This window comes from Schistocerca nitens, chromosome 8, assembly GCF_023898315.1.
Source record: "Schistocerca nitens isolate TAMUIC-IGC-003100 chromosome 8, iqSchNite1.1, whole genome shotgun sequence".
NCBI classification, from domain to species: domain Eukaryota; kingdom Metazoa; phylum Arthropoda; class Insecta; order Orthoptera; family Acrididae; genus Schistocerca; species Schistocerca nitens.
The window spans coordinates 547,012,512-547,034,173 of NC_064621.1; the positions used below are offsets into that span (position 1 = coordinate 547,012,512).

The following is a 21,662-nucleotide window of genomic DNA, read 5'->3' on the forward strand; positions in this document are numbered from 1 at the left end:
TAAATTGGTGATCCCTTGATGCCTCAGAACATGTCCTACCAACCGAAGCCTTCTTCTGGTCAAGTTGTGCCACAAACTTCTCTTCTCCCCAATCCTATTCAATACTTCCTCATTAGTTATGTGATCTACCCATCTAATCTTCAGCATTCTTCTGTAGCACCACATTTCGCAAACTTCTACTCTCTTCTTGTCCAAACTATTTATCGTCCATGTTTCACTTCCATACATGGCTACACTCCATACAAATACTTTCAGAAATGACTTCCTGACACTTAAATCTATACTCGATGTTAACAAATTTCTCTTCTTCAGAAACGCTTTCCTTGCCATTGCCAGTCTACATTTTATATCCTCTCTACTTCGACCATCATCAGTTATTTTGCTCCCCAAATAGCAAAACTCCTTTACTACTTTAAGTGTCTCATTTCCTAATCTAATTCCCTCAGCATCACCCGACTTAATTAGACTACATTCCATTATCCTTGTTCTGCTTTTGTTGATGTTCATCTTATATCCTCATTTCAAGACACAGTCCATTCCATTCAACTGCTTTTCCAAGTCCTTTGCTGTCTCTAACAGAATTATAATGTCATCGGCGAACCTCAAAGTTTTTGTTTCTTCTCCATGAATTTTAATACCTGCTCTGAATTTTTCTTTTGTTTCCTTTACTGCTTGCTCAATATACAGATTGAAAAACATCGGGGAGAGGCTACAACCCTGTCTTACTCCCTTACCAACCACTGCTTCCCTTTCATGTCCCTCGACTCTTATAACTGCCATCTGGTTTCTGTACAAATTGTAAATAGCCTTTCGCTCCCTGTATTTTACCCCTGCCACCTTTAGAATTTGAAAGATAGTATTCCAGTCAACATTGTCAAAAGCTTTCTCTAAGTCTACAAATGCGAGAAACGTAGGTTTGCCTTTCCTTAATCTTTCTTCTAAGATAAGTCGTAAGGCCAGTATTGCCTCACATGTTCCAGTGTTTCTACGGAATCCAAACTGATCTTCCCCGAGGTTGGCTTCTACTAGTTTTTCCATTCGTCTGTAAAGAATTCGTGTTAGTATTTTGCAGCTGTGACTTATTAAACTGATAGTTCGGTAATTTTCAAATCTGTCAACACCTGATTTCTTTGGGATTGGAATTATTATATTCTTCTTGAAGTCTGAGGGTATTTTGCCTGTTTCATACATCTTGCTCACCAGATGGTAGAGTTTTGTCAGGACTGGCTCTCCCAAGGCCGTCAGTAGTTCCAATGGAATTTTGTCTACTCCGAGGGCCTTGTTTCGACTCAGGTCTTTCAGTGCTCTGTCAAACTCTTCACGCAGTATCATATTTCCCATTTCATCTTCATCTACATCCTCTTCCATTTCCATAATATTGTCCTCAAGTACATCGCCCTTGTATAGACCCTCTATATACTCCTTCCACCTTTCTGCTTTCCCTTCTTTGCTTAGAACTGGGTTTCCATCTGAGCTCTTGATATTCATACAAGTCGTTCTCTTATCTCCAAAGGTCTCTTTAATTTTCCTGTAGGCAGTATGTATCTTACCCCTAGTGAGATAGGCCTCTACATCCTTACATTTGTCCTCTAGCCATCCCTACTTAGCCATTTTGCACTTCCTGTCGATCTCATTTTTGAGACGTTTGTATTCCTTTTTGCCTGCTTCATTTACTGCATTTTTATATTTTCTCCTTTCATCAATTAAATTCAATATTTCTTCTGTTACCCAAGGATTTCTACTAGCCCTCGTCTTTTTACCTACTTGATCCTCTGCTGCCTTCGCTACTTCATCCCTCAAAGCTACCCATTCTTCTTCTACTGTATTTCTTTCCCCCATTCCTGTCAATTGTTCCCTTATGCTCTCCCTGAAACTCTCTACAACCTCTGGTTTAGTCAGTTTATCCAGGTCCCATCTCCTTAAATTCCCACCTTTTTGCAGTTTCTTCAGTTTTAATCTGCAGGTCATAACCAATAGATTGTGGTCAGAGTCCACATCTGCCCCTGGAAATGTCTTACAATTTAAAAGCTGGTTCCTAAATCTCTGTCTTACCATTATATAATCTATCTGATACCTTTTAGTATCTCCAGGATTCTTCCATGTATACAACCTTCTTTCATGATTCTTAAACCAAGTGTTAGCTATGATTATGTTGTGCTCTGTGCAATATTCTACCAGGCGGCTTCCTCTTTCATTTCTTAGCCCCAATCCATATTCACCTACTATGTTTCCGTCTCTCCCTTTTCCTACACTCGAATTCCAGTCACCCATGACTATTAAATTTTTGTCTCCCTTCACAATCTGAATAATTTATTTTATTTCATCATACATTTCTTCAATTTCTTCGTCATCTGCAGAGCTAGTTGGCATATAAACTTGTACTACTGTAGTAGGTGTGGGCTTCGTATCTATCTTGGCCACAATAATGCATTCACTATGCTGTTTGTAGTAGCTTACCCGCATTCCTATTTTCCTATTCATTATTAAACCTACTCCTGCATTACCCCTATTTGATTTTGTGTTTATAACCCTGTAGTCACCTGACCAGAAGTCTTGTTCCTCCTGCCACCAAACTTCACTAATTCCCACTATATCTAACTTTGACCTATCCATTTCCCTTTTTAAATTTTCTAATCTACCTGCCCGACTAAGGGATCTGACATTCCACACTCCGATCCGTAGAATGCCAGTTTTCTTTCTCCTGATAATGACATCCTCTTGAATAGTCCCCGCCCGGAGATCCGAATGGGGGACTATTTTACCTCCGGAATATTTTACCCAAGAGGACGCCATCATCATTTAATCATACAGTAAAGCTGCATGCCCTTGGGAAAAATTACGGCTGTAGTTTCCCCTTGCTTTCAGCCATTCGCAGTACCAGCACAGCAAGGCCGTTTTGGTTATTGTTACAAGGCCAGATTAGTCAATCATCCAGACTGTTGCCCTTGCAACTACTGAAAAGGCTGCTGCCCCTCTTCAGGAACCACACGTTTGTCTGGCCTCTCAACAGATACCCTTCCGTTGTGGTTGCACCTACAGTATGGCTATCTGTATCGCTGAGGCATGCAAGCCTCCCCACCAACGGCAAGGTCCATGGTTCATGGGGGGGATCTTCCAGTTATATGATGACTTCTCTTGGTAAAGATTAGACAGCACACAAATTTTTTACTGTTATCAGACTGACTGCTTCTTGCTCTTTCCTTGATTTTATTTTCTAATATGCCAACTGCCTATTTTGGTTGCTTTTAAAGAGTGTTTCTTAATGCTTTTTACTAGCACCTAGGTTGTGTTGATGGGACAGAGTAGGTAATGATTTGAATAAGAACCCAATATCTGGATGTGTACTATTCTGTGCTACTGGAATAAACACGCAAGATAATGTGTTCTATTCTCCCACATTTTTTGGTGAAAGGGTAGTAGTACTTTGCAATAGTTGTGTTAATTACTACATTTGTAATCAACTAATGAAGTGTTGAGAGTGATACTGTCATCAGCATATAACTTTGTGCAGTAGAGTAAGCAGATTGAAACACTAATATCACACTAATGTCACACTAATTTCCACATCATAAAATGAAAAATCTTTTAAAAAATTATTGAATTTTCAAGTATCTGGAAATATTCTTATTGAAAGCCCTTGGTTAAATGTAAATGATGGAAGGACTAAAGATAATTCTGACCACATAGTTGAAGCATTGATAGACACATAAACAAAATGTTGCTAAGCTTTCAGGTGAATAAACATCACAAACCTAATCACTGATAATTACTGACTTAAAACCACCACTGAACATATAATTGTCTTGCTTGATCAACACTAGCAATCAATAGTACAAAGACTCTACTTGTATATTAACAACATCAACCATTTCATAGATTGTCTGAAATCTGTACCTGTCCCACTCCCATCACACACCATTTCCCATCACCATTTCATGCCACTCCCATCCATACCATCAAATCCCATGTACAAGATCTGTCTGTTGCTGAACATTACCTCAACCAGCACCCATCTGATTCCAAACCTATGATGTCCTTCCTGCTCACCTTATACTTATGAAAAATTACTTTACCTTTAAAGGGAGATGTACAAATAGGTCAGGGGCACAGCTATGGGAAGAAGGATGGCTCCTTCCTATGCCAACTTTTTCATGAGAAGCTTTGAGTAAGCTTTCCTGGGATACATAAACCTTCAGCCCCTGGTTTGGTTTAGATACATTGATAACATCTTTGCCATATGGACTCATGGTGAGGCTGACCTGTTAAAATTTTTGGAGTGTCTAGATGCATTCATCCAGTTAAATTTGACATCGTCTTATACTGAATCCCATGCCACTCTATTTCATGTTATCTCATCTTCACTGAGGACCAGCTACATGCTTCTGTTCATGTTAAATCTACAAAAAAACAACAGTACTTGCATTTTGATAGTTTCCATCCTTTCCACACCTCAACCTTCACTGTAGGTAATTACCTCACCAATATAGATCAAAAGCAAATTTCTCGAGCTACCACATCCAATTCTGGTACTGCTGATCACTCCAAAAACCACCTTAGGAGTACGCCTCTTGTCACTGAGGACTATCCTGGCCTCAAAAGTATTAATCAGGTACTTTGACAAGGCTATGACTTTCTAAAATCATGCCCTGAAATGAGGTCCATTCTGTCTGACATTTTGCCTGTCACACCTAGAATAGCTTTTCATCATCCCCCATTCTGTACAAAATCCTAGTCAGATGCTATAATTCTTCTGCACCCATTTCCCTCCCCTATTGCTCATAAAAATATGACCATCCTTGCTGTAAGATTTGCCCCATGGTTCCTTATACCACAACCTGTACCAGCCTTGTACCATATCTTTCACCTTTAAGCTCTCAGGTTTTCATACCTCATCTGATGCAATCCCCAACAATCAGTGTCTCCTTCTCATCTTGTTCACTAAGTCTACCCTGACCTGCAGTTACGGGCAACGTCTGTGTAAATCTTGCCATGGCCTGAACTTCACAAGCCCTTTACTTCATCCCTCTTCTTTTCCCTTCAATCTTTCTGCCAGGAGGAGGAGCCACTGACTCCAAAAGCTTGCATATTTCCATAACTTCTGTAAGTGTTTTCTCGTACCATTGATTGATATAAAAATTTATTTTATTTGATTCCTCTTTGAAGAAAAGTACTTGTATTATTAGTAACAAACATTTTCATGAGACATAATACCTCTTTCTTATACATTCGCTTGAATTTAATTTGTTCTCTCATATGCTCATGTTCACTAAAAAAAATCTATTACAGTGACACAGCTTATCTTTCAACTTTCTTCGTGTTCTGTCATATTTGGTTAGAACCAGTAAACAGTGTAGACACATCGAGCGAGGTGGCGCAGTGGTTAGACACTGGACTCGCATTCGAGAGGACGACGGTTCAATCCCGCGTCCGGCCATCCTGATTTAGGTTTTCCGTGATTTCCCTAAATCACTCCAGGCAAATGCCGGGATGGTTCCTCTGAAAGGGCACGGCTGACTTCCTTCCCTGTCCTTCCCTAATCCGACGAGACCGATGACCACGCTGTCTGGTCTCCTTCCCCAAACCAACCAACCAACCAACAGTGTAGACAAACAGAATTTTATGGATATGCCAAAGGTACTGTCCTTGTGAAAGAAAATCTAGATGTACTTGGCAATGGCCATAAAGGCCAAAACAGTCTGTCTTAAATAAAGATTAATTATTATAAGCAGCTATTTGGTGCATATATTCTGATAGTCATGTCATTATCAGACATATATTATACTGCTGGGCCTAAAGAAGAAAAAAAATAAAAAAAGAAAGAAAATTTTTTCTATTTATCAATTGATACTTCTTATTAATCCCTTGTGAATCTTATCATAAAAATGGAACATACTATGAAATGCACTGTTTATCTTTCATGTTTCCAGTTAAATGAACACCACGAAAACATAAAAAAGTAAAACATTATCACCATGGCTATTTCTGCTGAACGAATTTTTTCCCCTTCTTTGGAAATAGCCCATAAAAGGAAATCTGTTGTTATAATCTTACTTTTTCTCTACTTTAAATATCTATCGACATCTCAATTATTATGATAAAATGCCTTAAAATATATTAATTTAATTAGATAGATAAAAATCTACTCATCAGGTGGCAACAGGAGCACAAACATACAAAGGCATTTAAATTTGCAAGTTTTCGGAGTCAGTGGCTCCTTCTGGCCAAAGGGTTGAAGGAGAAGGAAGAGGGGTGAAAGAAGAGGAGTAGTAAGGTTTAGGAAATAGGGATAGTACAGAAAAGTTGCCTGGTTCAGGGGAGACTTCCCGAATGGGATGAGAAGGAAAGACCAATTGTTGGGGACTGCACTGGATGAGATTTGAAAACCTGAGAAATTAAAAGTGGAAGATAGTGTAATACACAAGATAGGTTTAGTGCCAAAACAATGTGCATGAATTAATTAGTGCAGAAAGCTAAGAGCATTGTTTGTGGCAGAGGTGGGGGGGGGGGGGGGGGGGGCGAAAATAAAAGATACAGAAAACTAAAAGGGTGTGAAGAAATGAAGAGTTACTGTTAAGAAATTCTGAGACCAAAGAATTTAACATAAATTAAGACCAAATGGGTGGCAAGAACCAAGAACATGTAATGCCAGTTCCCATCTGGGAAGTTCTGAGAAACTGGTGTTTGGGGGAAGACTCTAGACAGCATGTGTGGCAAAACAGGCACTGAGGTCATGACATGAATGTTGTAGAGCATGCTCTGCAGCAGGATATTACATGTTCCCAGTTGAACCCTCTGCCTCTGCCCATTCATCCTAACAGATAACTCGGTGGTAGTCATGCCAGTGAAAAACATCGAACAGTGTTTATATAACAGCTAGTATGACACGGGTTGTTACACTGGTGGCTCTCCCTTTGGCAGGGCCATTTACAGGACTGGTACAGCTGGTGGTAGGAGGGTGCACAGGCAAGTCTTACAGTGGGGACAGTCATAGGGGTAGCAGGCAAAAGGTAGGGAAATGGGTGCAGAAGGAGCAAAGGGTCTTACAAGCATATTGCAGAAAGCATATTGGAAAGAGGACAAAAAGCTATTTGGGGTTTGGTGGACAAAATGTTGGACAGAATGGACCTCATTCCAAGTCATGATTTTAGGAAGTCATAGCCTTGCCCAAGTAACTGATTAATATGTTCATGATCAGGATAATACTGAGTGAGAAGAGGTATACTCCTAAGTTCTTTCTCAAAAGTATCAGCAGTGCCAGGATTGAATGTGATGTCCTAGGAAATCTGCTTTTGAACTAAGCTGGTGGAGTAATTACATCCAGTGAAGTTGCTGCCAACATTTAACTTCTTTGGTGATAATACTCAGTAAATGTCTGAAGATGGCCTTGTAAGCTGAAAACCGGTGAGCAATAAAAATAATATTGTAGAACAAAAGCAAACTGGTGCTTTTCATTTATTATTATAATGTTGTTCTACCAAGAACTGACAGAAGATTCTGTTAATAAGTCCAAGGTCATAATGGTGGTGTATTACTGTAAAGAGTCTGCATCTGAACATATATGTTTGCCTCAAATGCCAAGGCAATATGGGAGGCAACATTTGACATGGAAAAGATGGCAACTGTCAAAATATAAGTACTTGCTATTTGTTAGTTTGTTTAATATGAACAGAATTGTCTAGCTGACCATCAGTGAGGATGAGGTCAACATCATGAAAGTGGCATGGCATTCGGAATAGGATCATATGAAATTTAACTAGATAAAAGTATTTAGACACTCCAAAAATTTTAAAACGACAGCTCCACCATGAGCTCATGAGGCAAAGATGTCATCAATGTACCTAAACCAAACCAGAAGCTGAAGGTTTTGGATCCCAGGAAAGCCCCCTCCAAGCGATGCATGAGTAGGTTGGCATTGGAAAGCACCATCCTGATCCATGACCATGCCCCTGGTCTTTTTGTATTTCTGGCCTTCAAAGGTAAAGTAGTTGTTGGTAAGTGCAAAGTTGATCAAGATGAGCAGGAAGGACATCATAGGTTTGGAATCAGGTAGGCACTGACTGAGGAAATGTTCAGCAGCAGACCAACGATATACATGGGTGGATGTTGGTATAGAGGGAGGTGGCATTAGTGGTGAGAAGCAAGGTGTGTGGTGGGAGTGGGACAGATGTGGATTCCAGATGATCCAGGAAATGGTTGGTGTCTTTAATATAGGAGGGGATTCTTTGTGCTAGAGGTTGCAGGTGTTAATCAACGAAGGCAGATATTCATTCAATGAGTGCTCTGAAGCCAGAAACAATGGGACTGCCAGGGTAATTGGATTTGTGGATCTTAGTAAAAAGGAAAAATATTGAAGTGCCTGGTTTTCATGGAGAAAGAAGTTCTATGGAGTGAGGAATTAGTCCTTGTGAGGGGCTTGAGTTTTTAAGGAGGGGCTGCAGGTTAGTTTGTGTCACATGGATGGGATCTTCATGGCAGATGCTGTATGTAGAGGTGTCAGACAGCTGGCATAGACCTTCACTTACATACTCCAGTTGGTCAAGTATCACAGTGGTAGATCCCTTATCTGCTGGGAGGGTAATTATGGAGTAAGCAATTTTTAGGGAATGAAGAGCCTGAAGTTCTGCAGAGCATAGGTTAGGGTCTTGTCGTAGGGACCTGAGAAATGGTTGTGGAACAATGTTGGGAAGACTTGTAAGCAATGACTTTAAGGTAGTGGGTTGGATTAAGTTGATCTTCATGGTGGGAACTGTGTAAGGCAGGGTTAAATGTCAGTTTTGTTGTTGGAAAGATTTTGGGATTGGATTTCAAAGTGATATTTGCAGTTGAAATTATGTGTTAAGGAAAGTAGGTCTTTCACCAAAAAAGCATGATTAAATGCAGGTTTAGAGCTTAAAGTGAGATGTTTGTGTAATGCAGATATTTCAGTAGGGGAGAGGGCCGTAGATGTGAGGTGGAGAACACTGTACTGTTGTGACAGGTTCTTGTGATAATGAGCTATCACTGCTGTGGGTGACAGAGCTGAAGACTGGGGGATTTAAGAATATTGTCCAAGCTCGGTTTCTATGTTGTGGCTGTTTAGGGAGCCACAGAGGGACAGAAAGCGAAACACCACTGATGAGGTAGTTTAGGAGAAGGTGGAATAGCTTTTTGAGGTGAAGGCTGGCACATTGTTGCAGTTAGAAGTTGGCTTGGTAGACAATACCAGTCAACGAAACATGAGGGGTAGATTACTGCAAGATGTAGTAGAAGGAGAGGAGTATGCTGGAGTGGAAGTTGGCAGATGAGGCATACAGGTCACAGATTAGCCAGGTACATGCAAGAGATTGTGGTATTTGAAACTATAAAAGGGGCTGGCACAGAGTAGGATTGCATCCAGAAACACAAACTTTCATTATTAGGTCTGTGGGAGTAACTTCCAGGAATAAGCAGATTTCAAAAAGCAGAATGTGGGGCCATAGTTTGGATAGCGGACTTCTGTTTGCATTAAACCTACTAACAAACACCAGTACTTAAATTTTGACAGTTTCCATAATTTCCATGTCAAATGTTGCCTCCCGTACAGTCTTGGCATTCAAGGAAGACATATTTGTTTGGATGCAGACTCTTTAAAGCAATACCATTCTCACCTCAGCCTTCAGTGGATGCGATTATCCCACCTGCCTAGTTCAAAAGCAGATTTTCACACCATCACACCCAAATCTGGTACTGCTGATACTTCCAAAATAAAGCTTAGGAGTACACCTCTTGTCACTCAGTATTATTCTGGTCTTTAATGTATTAATCATCTGCTTGTACCATAAAATGAGGTCTGTCCAACATTTGGCCCACCACACCTAGAATAGCTTTTTGTTGCCCCCCAAGTCTCTACAGTATCCTTGTCAGACTCTTTTCTCCTTCTGCACCCATTTCCCTGCCCTATGGTTTCTACCCATGTGACCATCCCCACAGTAAGACTTGCTCCATGCACCCTCCTACCCCTCACCTATACCAGCACTGTAACTAGCAAAACATATTATCAAATGGAGAAGAGCCACTTGTGATATGACCCTTGTTATATACTAGCTGTTATGTAAACACTTTTCAGTCTTTTACATTGGCATGACTATCACAAAGTTATTAGTTAGGACGAATGGGCATAGGCAGAGGATGTGTACTGGCAGTACACAATATCCTGCTGCAGAGCATGCTCTACAACATGACAGTTGGGATGTCAGTGCCTGTTTCACCACACATGCCATCTTGATTCTTCCCCCAGACACCATTTTCTCAAACCTCCACAGAAGGGAACTGGTGTTATAACATGTCTTTGGTTTTTGCCACCCACCTGGCCTTAATTTATACTAAGCCCTTTGGTCTCAGCATTTCTTCACAGTAGTTACTCGTTTCTAAACTCCCTTTTAGTTATCTGAGTCTTTCATTATTTGACCTGTTGATCCCCCCATCCCCCCACTCCACCCCTCCTCTTCCACCTTCCTGTGCCACAAACTATGTACTCAGCTTTCTGCTCTTATTACCTGAAGTTTCAAATCTTGTCCAGTGCAGTTCCCAACAATGTCTTTCCTTATCATCCCATCCGATGAGTCTCCCTTGACCCAGGGTTCTGGATGACTTTTCTGAACTCTCCCTATTTCCTAAACCTTACCAGTCCTTTTCCTTTACCTCTTTTCCTTCTCTTTCAATCCTTGTGCCAGAAGGAGAAGCCACTGGCTCCAAACGATTCTCCTGCCACTGCTTGGTGACTAATTTTTTAGCTATCCAATTACATTATGTTTTTAAAAAATATTGCATTTCAGTTGAAACTGTCAAAACTCCACTGCGAAAACATTACACAATTCCACCATCATTTTCTTGCACACAGTTTTCTCATGTCCCATAGTTTTTATAGAATGTTAAATACCTAATCACTTGGAATACCTACACTCTTTCCTATCCCATGGAGCTTTGCATGGTAGTCAGCCAATACAATATCACATGTTACATAAAATTTAAACAAACACTCGTGTACCTTGGTTGCAGTATATTCACACTTGTAGCATAGAAAATTATGTTCATTCTTGCAGGTTTATAGCAAAAATTAAACATTCACTGAAAGTATCCAAATGATGTAGGCATTCAAGCAACATTTGAATTCACTGGTGTGTTGTGTTCATCAGGTGTGTAGATGAATTTGTGGCAATCAAAGTCTGCCATTACTCCTTCATTTCAATAGATAGCTGGTTAGTCATGTTTCGTACATGAAATGTTCTCTAGTCTCTAGCAGTTGCTGTACAGATATTAAACGATATAGATAATTTCATATAGGACCCTAGCTTTCGTCAAACAGAAAATGTATGTGACTGGTCTGCAGTAGGAACCTCTGTGTGTACATGTGTGTGTGTGTGTGTGTGTGTGTGTGAGAGAGAGAGAGAGAGAGAGAAGAGAGAGAGAGAGAGAGAGAGTTCATCCATCTGTATCACCCACATGGGCCATGTTAATTTAACCATTGTGTTATTTCATTGTGGTGAGCATTTTTACAAGATTTCCCTTACTATTTCTTGAAACTCTGACAAGCACAGTATTTTATCGACATGTTGTAAATATAACAATACCGTGAAGTAGGGGTTCTTATAACTATAATGTAAACAGGAAATTTTGTTTTTCCATACTACTACAATTCTGTAGTTTGTAAGTTATAATCCTTATATTTGGACAGCATTTTGTTAATAAACTTCATAGCCAGGTAATACAGGGTATTTTCAAATGAGCCATGTCTCTGACAAAGCAGCATTTAGCCTGATCTATGCCTTGATTCATAAGTATGTGTGAAAGAATTTCATCCCAAAAGTGTTTTTAAACTCAAGTGAGAGTATTTTACATGTAAACAGAAAAGGAATTGTTATTAAGTCAAGACTTTTGAATAATAGTTTACATGACTGCATTTTGTTCATTCTCAGTATAGTTGTTAATTCTTTTTTACACTCTATACTATGATGAGGTTAGCTTTTTCAGTACACCAAAAAAATATGCCTTAGCCAACAACTGATATAAAATAAGCACAACAAACAATTTCACTTACAGTTAAGTCTGTTACATTATTTAGAACACTGATTGCATTAACAAAACTGTTTTATAGCCCCCCCCCCCCCCAATTTCTCTCTCTCTCTCTCTCTCTCTCTCTCTCTCACACACACACACACACACACACACACACACACACACAGAAAGGGGTGAATTATGCTGCCACAAAAATATTTGGTCATTTGCCAAATACCACTAAAAGTCTGACAAATAGCCAACCAACATTTAAAACCAAATTAAAAGAATTTCTGAATGACAACTCCTTCTACTCAATAGATGAATTTTTAGATATGAAGTAGTAACTGAAAAAAAAATTATTTATTATTTTGTGTAGAGAAAACTTACATTAAAGTGACAGTTTCCACATCATTACAAAATGTCGTATTCATGGTCTATGTATGTATGTATGTATGTATATAATAGAGGGAAACATTCCACGTGGGAAAAATATATCTAAAAACAAAGATGATGTAACTTACCAAACGAAAGCGCTGGCATGTTGATAGACACACAAACAAACACAAACATACACACAAAATTCAAGCTTTTGCAACCAACAGTTGCTTCATCAGGAAAGAGGGAAGGAGAGGGAAAGACGAAAGGATGTGGGTTTTAAGAGAGAGGGTAAGGAGTCATTCCAATCCTGGGAGCGGAAAGACTTTCTCGAACGCCTGGAATCCTTACCCAATCTGTTACCCCCGGAAACCATCCTTGTAACCATTGATGCCACTTCCTTATACACAAATATTCCGCACGTCCAGGGCCTCGCTGCGATGGAGCACTTCCTTTCACGCCGATCACCTGCCACCCTACCTAAAACCTCTTTCCTCATTACCTTAGCCAGCTTCATCCTGACTCAAAACTTCTTCACTTTTGAAGGCCAGACATACCAACAATTAAAGGGAACAGCCATGGGTACTAGGATGGCCCTCTCGTATGCCAACCTATTCATGGGTCACTTAGAGGAAGCCTTCTTGGTTACCCAGGCCTGCCAACCCAAAGTTTGGTACAGAATTATTCATGACATCTTCATGATCTGGACTCACAGTGAAGAAGAACTCCAGAATTTCCTCTCCAACCTCAACTCCTTTGGTTCCATCAGATTCACCTGGTCCTACTCCAAATCCCATGCCGCTTTCCTTGACGTTGACCTCCATCTGTCCAATGGCCAGGTTCACACATCCATCCACATCAAACCCACCAACAAGCAACAGTACCTCCAATATGACAGCTGCCACCCATTCCATATCAAACGGTCCCTTTCCTACAGCCTAGGTCTTTGTGGCAAACGAATCTGCTCCAGTCCGGAATCCCTGAACCATTACACCAGCAACCTGAAAACAGCTTTTGCATCCCGCAACTACCCTCCCGACCTGGTACAGAAGACAATTACCAGAGCCACTTCCTCATCCCCTCAAACCCAGAACCTCCCACAGAAGAACCCCAAAAGGGCCCCACTTGTGACAGGATACTTTCCGGGACGGGATCAGACTGAATCTGGCTCTCCAGCAGGGATACGACTTCCTCAAATCCTGCCCTGAAATTAGATCCATCCTTCATTAAATCCTCCCCACTCCACCAAGAGTGTCTTTCCGCTGTCCACCTAACCTTCATAACCTCTTGGTTCATCCCTATGAAATCCCCAAACCACCTTCCCTACCCTCTGGCTCCTACCCTTGTAACTGCCCCCGGTGTAAAACCTGTCCCATGCACCCTCCCACCACCACCTATGCCAGTCCTGTAACCCGGAAGGTGTACACGATCAAAGGCAGAGCCACGTGTGAAAGCACCCACGTGATTTACCAACTGACCTGCCTACACTGTGAAGCTTTCTATGTGGAAATGACCAGCAACAAACTGTCCATTCACATGAATGGACACAGGCAGACAGTGTTTGTTGGTAATGAGGATCACCCTGTGGCTAAACATGCCTTGGTGCACGGCCAGCATATCTTGGCACAGTGTTACACCGTCCGGGTTATCTGGATACTTCCCACTAACACCAACCTGTCAGAACTCCGGAGATGGGAACTTGCCCTTCAGTATATCCTCTCTTCCCATTACCCACCAGGCCTCAACCTCCGCTAATTTCAAGTTGCCACCGCTCATACCTCACCTGTCATTCAACAACATCTTTGCCTCTGTACTTCTGCCTCGACTGACATCTCTGCCTAAACTCTTTGCCTTTGCAAATGTCTGCTTGTGTCTGTGTATGTGCGGATGGATATGTGTGTGTGTGTGTGTGTGTGTGTGTGTGTGTGTGTGTGTGTGTGTGTGAGTGTATACCTGTCCTTTTTTCCCCCTAAGGGAAGTCTTTCCGCTCCCAGGATTGGAATGACTCCTTACCCTCTCCCTTAAAACCCACATCCTTTCGTCTTTCCCTCTCCTTCCCTCTTTCCGTTGGTTGCGAAAGCTTGAATTTTGTGTGTATGTTTGTGTTTGTTTGTGTGTCTATCAACATGCCAGCGCTTTCGTTTGGTAAGTTACATCATCATTGTTTTTAGATATATGTATGTATGTATGTACACACAAACACACACACACACACACACACACACACACACACACACACACACACCATGTAAACTGACATACGTGCAAAATTGAATACTCAACAGCACAGACTGAAGTCAAAGATCATAACTCATCGTAGGAGTAGTTTGTTTGATGGGAAGATGTGTAGAGGAGTCAGATGCTTGGGCTACATTGAAGGAACTGTTATGCAAGGTTGTTTGGTCAGCTGTTTCATGTCCAGTCCCTAAGGGAGACATGGCTGGACCATTTCTCAGAGACTAGTTGAAGTTGAAGATGTGAATGCCAGCTAGCAGTCCTGTAGCCAATCAGGGAGGCATAAGCATCAACCTGCAAGGGAGAGAAGGACCTCTAGCAAGCATGCTTGTCCATGCTGAGGTAGAAGTAGAGGGACAGTGATGAACAGGCTGCCCTCCTTGTTGAGAGCAGCTGTGGCATTGTCTTCATCAGTGGTGTCCAGAACCTGAAAGGAGTAAATGTGGGTAATGTAGGTAGAAGACTGGTCATCGTGAGACCAAATGGCACAGCTAAGACAAAGATCATGCTGTAGCAGAGCTGGATAGAGAGATCCGTGTCACAGAAATTGTAGATGTCGACTGTGAAGACAACTGCACTGACAGACGGGGTCTGTGAGGACACAGGAGAATCATGAAGCCTGATTATCTCTGCCGGAGAACCTTCACACACAGCACTTGTGTTGTGTTGTGCACTGGGAGGGATAGAAGCTTGGATTGAATCGTCATTGCTTGCAGCAAGAACCATGTCGTCTGTGTGCTCCTGAATCAAATCTGTGATCCAACCTGGTTAATAGAAACTGTTTGATGACTTCAATTGAGAAGGATGTCCGCTGTGTTATTAGCATGCCTGTGTACCCTATGCAGATCAGAATATGGAGGTTGAAGGGCCACCTGGACTGTTACTGCATAGCATGACAGACTTGTAGTTTGCCAGATCGCTATGTATGAGCACCCATGGCAGGGTGTGAGGATGTGGGGCCAGCATGTATATAGTAGCGATGTGCGAGCAGGTGTGCTCAACTAGAGCAGAAAGCACATCCAGAGATGGGAGTTTGGTGTTCTCAGTGAACTCTGCAGACAGCAGTAGAGGCTCACCATAGAGGTTATCAGTGAAGGAGGCATTCAAGTCAATTTTGTGAGCTGCGTGGATGCCAAGTAAGACCAGGACCTCTGACCAAGGGTCACTGTGGCATATGAATTGCTTTAAGTGTACGGTGTGAACATTCAACTTGTTCATTGCTCTGCAGGTGGTGCACAATTGTAAGGAAGTTATTGACACTGTGCAAGACACATACCGAGCGAGGTGGCGCAGTGGTTAGCGCACTGGACTCGCATTCGGGAGGATGACGTTTCAGTCCTTCATCCGGCCATCATGATTTAGGTTTTCCATGATTTCCTTGAATTGCTTCAGGCAAATGCCGGGATAGTTCCTTTGACAGGACTTGGCTGACTTCCTTCCACATCCTTCCCTAATCCAATGAGACCGATGACCTCACTGTTTAGTCTCTTCTCCCAAATCAATCCAATCCAATCCAATCCAAGACACACAATTTGGTGAAGAGCAGAGAATCAAAGTGGCATCCCAGGTCAGTAGTGATGGAAGAGGAACATCTAAACCACGAAATCCATACAGAAACAAAGGCATGTGTGACAATTAGCCTTGATGTCCAAAAGAGGTACAGTGTCAACCCATCTGGTTACCTGATCAATGGCCAAAAGGATATATCTGAACCCTACAGATGAGGGAATGGGTTCCATGATGTCAACATGCATGTGTTGAAGGCATTCTGAGCCAAACAAAAGGTTCTATAATAAGGTGGGTTGGAGCCTTGATGTTTGGGTGTGGTAGATCATGTGTAGCCAAGCAAACTATCCAATGGAGTCAGAACTAAGGGGCAGAGGTTGCTTGAGGAAACAGGAAGGCAGCAGGAAACCATGGTCATGCCGAGTTAAGATCATGTTGAAGATTTTGAAGTTTTGCGTCATCTGCTTGGATATGAGCCAGTTCATCCACGTCTAATGGAGAAGAGATGGCAGTTCACTCACAACAGGTAATCCACAGCCATGTTGTCTGCCCCTCTGATGTACCAGATGTCATTGGTATACTGGCTAATCAAGTCCATGTGGCAGAATCTCCATGGAGGGGGGTCTTGTGTGGGGTTATGAATAATGCAAGTAAGTGGTTTATGATCAGTAAAAATCATAACTTCATGCTTTTCAAAGTAGTTGTGGAAGTATTGTATGGCTTTATTAACCATGAGTTACTCACAGTTGAAAGCTGACCATTTGCATTGAGAAGCAGTGAGTTACTTCAAGAAAAATAGAGGGTTTGTGTTGTATCACCAACAAGCTGTTGTAGAACTGTGCCGATCGAAGTGTCACTCACGTCAGCTGTGACAGAGATGGAAGATGTGAATGTCCAGTAGTGGGTGCACAAGTGTGACAGTGTTCAAAAGTGCAGTCTTATGTGGATTGACACTTGAAGCATTTCATCTGACCACTGTACCTTCCATATCCCAGAAGTGTTCTTGCCCACCAAGGTGTCCAGCAGGTGCCAGATAAAATTTAGCATACTGAGAAATCATCATAGAATGGTCTCTGGTAATGGCAGGTCATTAATTAATGCAACAAGGTCCAAAGTTGGACAGATTCCCTCCACAGTGAAGGGGTATCTGTCTCCACACTGTGATCAATGAGTGCTTTAAGGACATGTGTTAAATGTTGCTCAAGCTCCTTGGTGGAGATGCAATAGATAAGAATGTTGTTGAGACAGCCATAGCAACAAGATAGGTTAAATATATCAGAATCAGTAAATCTTTGCCAAGTCTGAGCCACATTTTTCGGGCTCTAAGGCATCCGAACAGTGCATGATAGCTGTTTTGGGGACATCATCTTTGAACATAGGAATCTGATGGTAAGCTTTGTGACATTAAAAAATGCTAAATACTCGCAGTTGCGTGAAGTCCTGAATGTAGGTGATGGGACAGTTGACCATAATAGTACGTGGGTTAAGTTTCCAATAGTCGTCACACAACCAAAACGAACCATCCTTAGGCACAAGGTGAATGGGAGCAGAGCAGTTACTGTCTGAAGGGCGTACAATTCCCGCACCTTTCAGTTATTCAGTTCATGAATAACTGCTTTAGCATGACATCATTTTTTGGGGTTGAGGCATTGTGTTTTGTAATGCACAGGAGATTCTTTCATCATTGTTATCCTGTGACAAGTACCGTTATTGATAGCACAAAGTATGCAAGCAAAGAACACAATTACGACCTTGCAAAGAGTTGGTGCAAGTAGGCAAAACATTTGAAAGAGCGATGTCACTGACCTTAGCTTGTGCAGGCAAAGGCCCTGCCGGGGCCATCATGGTTGTGGAGGAAGTGAGGGTGATATGTGTCAGCCACAAACCAGTGAGGCAGCTGAGTCTGTGTTGAGCATGTGCCAGCTTCTCTGATGTGTCATTGATAAAGTTTGTGAGCTTAGCATTTTCTTTGTGCATGGCATTGATCTCAGCACATCGATTAGTGATCTCAAACAAAGTGTCAGGGGCGAACCATCAGTGTTTCACCCTCAGATAGAGCTAGGAGAATCTTATCAAGTCTCAAGGGAGATGTAGCATTAGAAGGGTTGTAGAAGCCTGGGATGTGGATGCCTGTTGCATGGTAAATCAGGGATGCCATCAGCAAGTCTGGAGAGAGACCAAAGTTTTTTAGAAAATCAATACCAAGGTCTGGACCATCGACATCCATGATGTGAAATGTCCAAATGAACTGCATCTGCAGTGAGAGCTGGTGCCAGAGTTCCACTGTTCTGTGAACATTAATGTGCTAGTTGTTAGCTGCACAGAGACCAAGTTCTGCAGGAATTAACTGAGTGGGAGCACAAGAGGATGCTGGCATCCTCTCCCATACCCACAAGGAAGTTCAGGTTATTGTAGTGGTCTTAGATGTAAGAGGCATCCGCAAGTTGTGGTTGCCATATTCAGTAATTGTGGACTGAATAGGAGTGTTGTGAGCCATGGCACCTAGACCAGCTAATGCGTAAGTTTGGGTAAATGCAGGCACGACAGCAACTATGGAACCAGCAGCATGATTACTCTGGGTGGGGAGTGAGTCAGTTGTCACTTGCACCATTTGTTGTGCTACACTGTGGTTGATTGCTCATCCAGATAGCAAGTCGGCAGGACTCATTGGTGTTAAGAAATCTGAAGATGGCAGTGTATGTGGTGCTGGCCACTAGGTGGCTGCACGCTACTTTGCTATGGCAAGTCAGGTCTTGTGCAACCTCTATCAGATGAGTGCATCATCAGAATAAGGGAGTGGAGCCACTGCTACCAACTTTCTCATTCGCCAGAGCAGAGCAGTATGGAGTAGTTGCTTGTGTCTGATAATTCTGTAGGCCTGGTCTGCCATCCGAAGCTAGCTCTTCGAAGGATGGAGTGAGAGAGGAAGTGCAGCTGGAGTTCAAGTGGATGCTTGATGAGCACAATATCCAGAATGACAACATCAGGCATGACTTCAGGTCCCACCTGCGCCCGCAGGTGCCTCCACATCTGTAAAGATGATTTTTTGCCTAGATAGACATTTGATGATTCTTCCATTTGTTGTAGCATATTTGAGCTCTGCTGGCAGGCCCAGTAGTAGGTCACTGATAAGATCTGTGAGGTAGGTGGCTGCACTGGTATCTTCCTCATAAATAGTGAAGAATCTTGATTGATGGCACCATATGAAGTGGGACGAAAATGTGATGTGTTACACAACGTCACCATAGGGAGGAGTGGGGGGTAGCAAGGGGAGTGGGGGGCAAGGCTTGCCAAAAGGCTTGCACTACACAGCAGGTGCAGATGAAAACCTGCCTGTGCAGATAGAATGACCATGGCCATAGAAGGATGAAGCCGTAGATCGGAAGACTGAACAGTACCTTGCCACATAAATCTGGAATAACTGTCCTTCATCTGTTGTGGGAAAGATGCCGAGGGATGTGGTAGATGGATAAAGACAAAAGCTTGTGGTATGAATTCCTGTTTCAACTGGCATAAGCTGTGATCTGGAGTGGTATATGGGATGTGGTAGCCGCCATACACTGCCATTTGTAATGCAGCTGCAGTATATGGGTCCAGCTATTGTGGCACATACGAGCTTAGGTTCATTGCATGAAGCCAGTGTGACTTGTAGATACAAAATCAGGTGAAACTGATACTTACACTGTCGATGTTGGCTGTGCTTCACAGTCAAATTTCAATACGTATGGATGAAAAGCAGGGTCCAAAGTACTACACAGTAGGCGATACATTTTCCATTGGTTGATAATGAGTAACAATAATACATGAAACAAAACTAATAATTCTGAAACAGAACTAATAATTCACCAATGAAAACTGATTCTGGGTCACCACTGTGGTGGCTCCAAAATGGTATGGACTGTGTTTACAAGGAATTAACTGGGCCCTCTGGTCCAACTGAACCAATCATTGACTGGAGATGGTTACATTCAGCTACTTGAAATCCATTTGCAGCCATTCATGGACTCCATTGTTATGGATGACAATGCACCGTGTCACCAGGTGACAATTTTTTGTGATTTGTTTGAAGAACATTATGGACAGTTCGAGCAAATGATTTAGCCACCCAGATCTCCTGACATGAATCCCATGGAACATTAATGAGACATAATCATGAGGTCAGTTCATGCACCGGCAGCTCTTTCGCAATTATGTATGGCTATATAGGCAGCATGGCTCACTATTTCTACAGGTGACTTCCAGCAACTTGTTGAGTCCATGTCATATTGTGTTCCTGCATATGTTATGCAAAAGGAGGTCTGAAATGATATTAGCAGATATCCCATGATTTTTATCATCTCTGTGTAATTGTAAATCCACTATTAAGGGTTTGAATTGAGAAGTGTACTTTGTTATCATGAATTATAAATTTTTTATATTTCTTTCAATAAAACTTTTGTCAATAATAAAGTTCTGAAATATACAGCTTGGATAAGAATTTTTAGGTTTCACATGTGCATGATTATGTATTATCTGTAAAACTGAGTAGAAAAGGAGAAAAAAGTGTTTATTTTAGGAGTGGGTTATAGCAAATCAGGCACTCCATCTTGCTACATTTCAATCTGATTTCACTGCCATTAAAATATTGATTAGCAATCTTCAAAAGAGATAGACTCTAAGTATGTATTTTTGTTTATAAGTGAGCAAATTATTTAAAACTCAATCTACTTCCTTTACAGCTTGAGAAAAGTGAAGATGGACCAACGAAAACTCATGGATAATGCCAACACGATAACTGATATGGCAAAGGTAGAAACAATTATTTTATTGGTTGTCTTAGATAACTCTTAAAGGAAAATAAATCAGTCTGTGCAAGTAAATTGAATGCACAGAAGTAGTCTGCTGAAAGTCTAATGTAAAACTAGAATTGAAGCTGGAGAGCATTAAAAAGTGTAAACAGTCATGTCATATTTTCTTCCAGTTGCCCCTTCTGCTGGGAAGCACTAGTGTGTATTCCAAGAATTTTCATTTCCAAAAAAATCATTCATTCATTCATCTGCACATCATGTTTCATCAATCCCATCATGAAAGAGAGACTTCATAGATGTGGAGTAAGTCAAGTTGTACATTAACAGGCAGAAGCAGACACAGCAGGCTACTTCTGTAAAGTATATTAAGTACAAATTATGAGTAGAGTTAATCAGATCATACTGATAACTATCAGGAAACTCCTAAATTACCTGATATGCACTTGTGTATATTAGGAAAATCACAATTACTTCAACCAAAAAAAAAAAAAAAAATGCACAGTGCATCCTCTTTTCATCTAATACATCAAAGAAAGCATTTGTGTAAATTTACATGGATGATTATTAGCTGTCCATATACGGGCAAAGGGAAGATCTGTTCAATACAAGGATTAGAATTTGCAGAATTTACATCCCAGAGTCTCAATATTCTGATAAATTATAAAACAATAAAGACATATTTAAAAAAATATGAGACAGAATTTCAAGCCAGTTCTCTTCAGCAATGAGCTGCCTTTCCTTTCT

The 21,662-nt window shown here is 41.5% G+C and overlaps 1 protein-coding gene across 1 annotated transcript in view; it reads left to right on the forward strand.

Annotated features, from left to right (window-relative positions):
* LOC126199666 (small conductance calcium-activated potassium channel protein) overlaps positions 1-21,662 on the forward strand; it is a 211,854-nt gene that overhangs the window by 164,592 nt on the left and 25,600 nt on the right. The window contains exon 7 of the mRNA XM_049936594.1: positions 20,850-20,919. Within this exon, the coding sequence (XP_049792551.1) occupies positions 20,850-20,919 (70 nt within the window). The remainder of the gene's footprint in view (positions 1-20,849; positions 20,920-21,662) is intronic.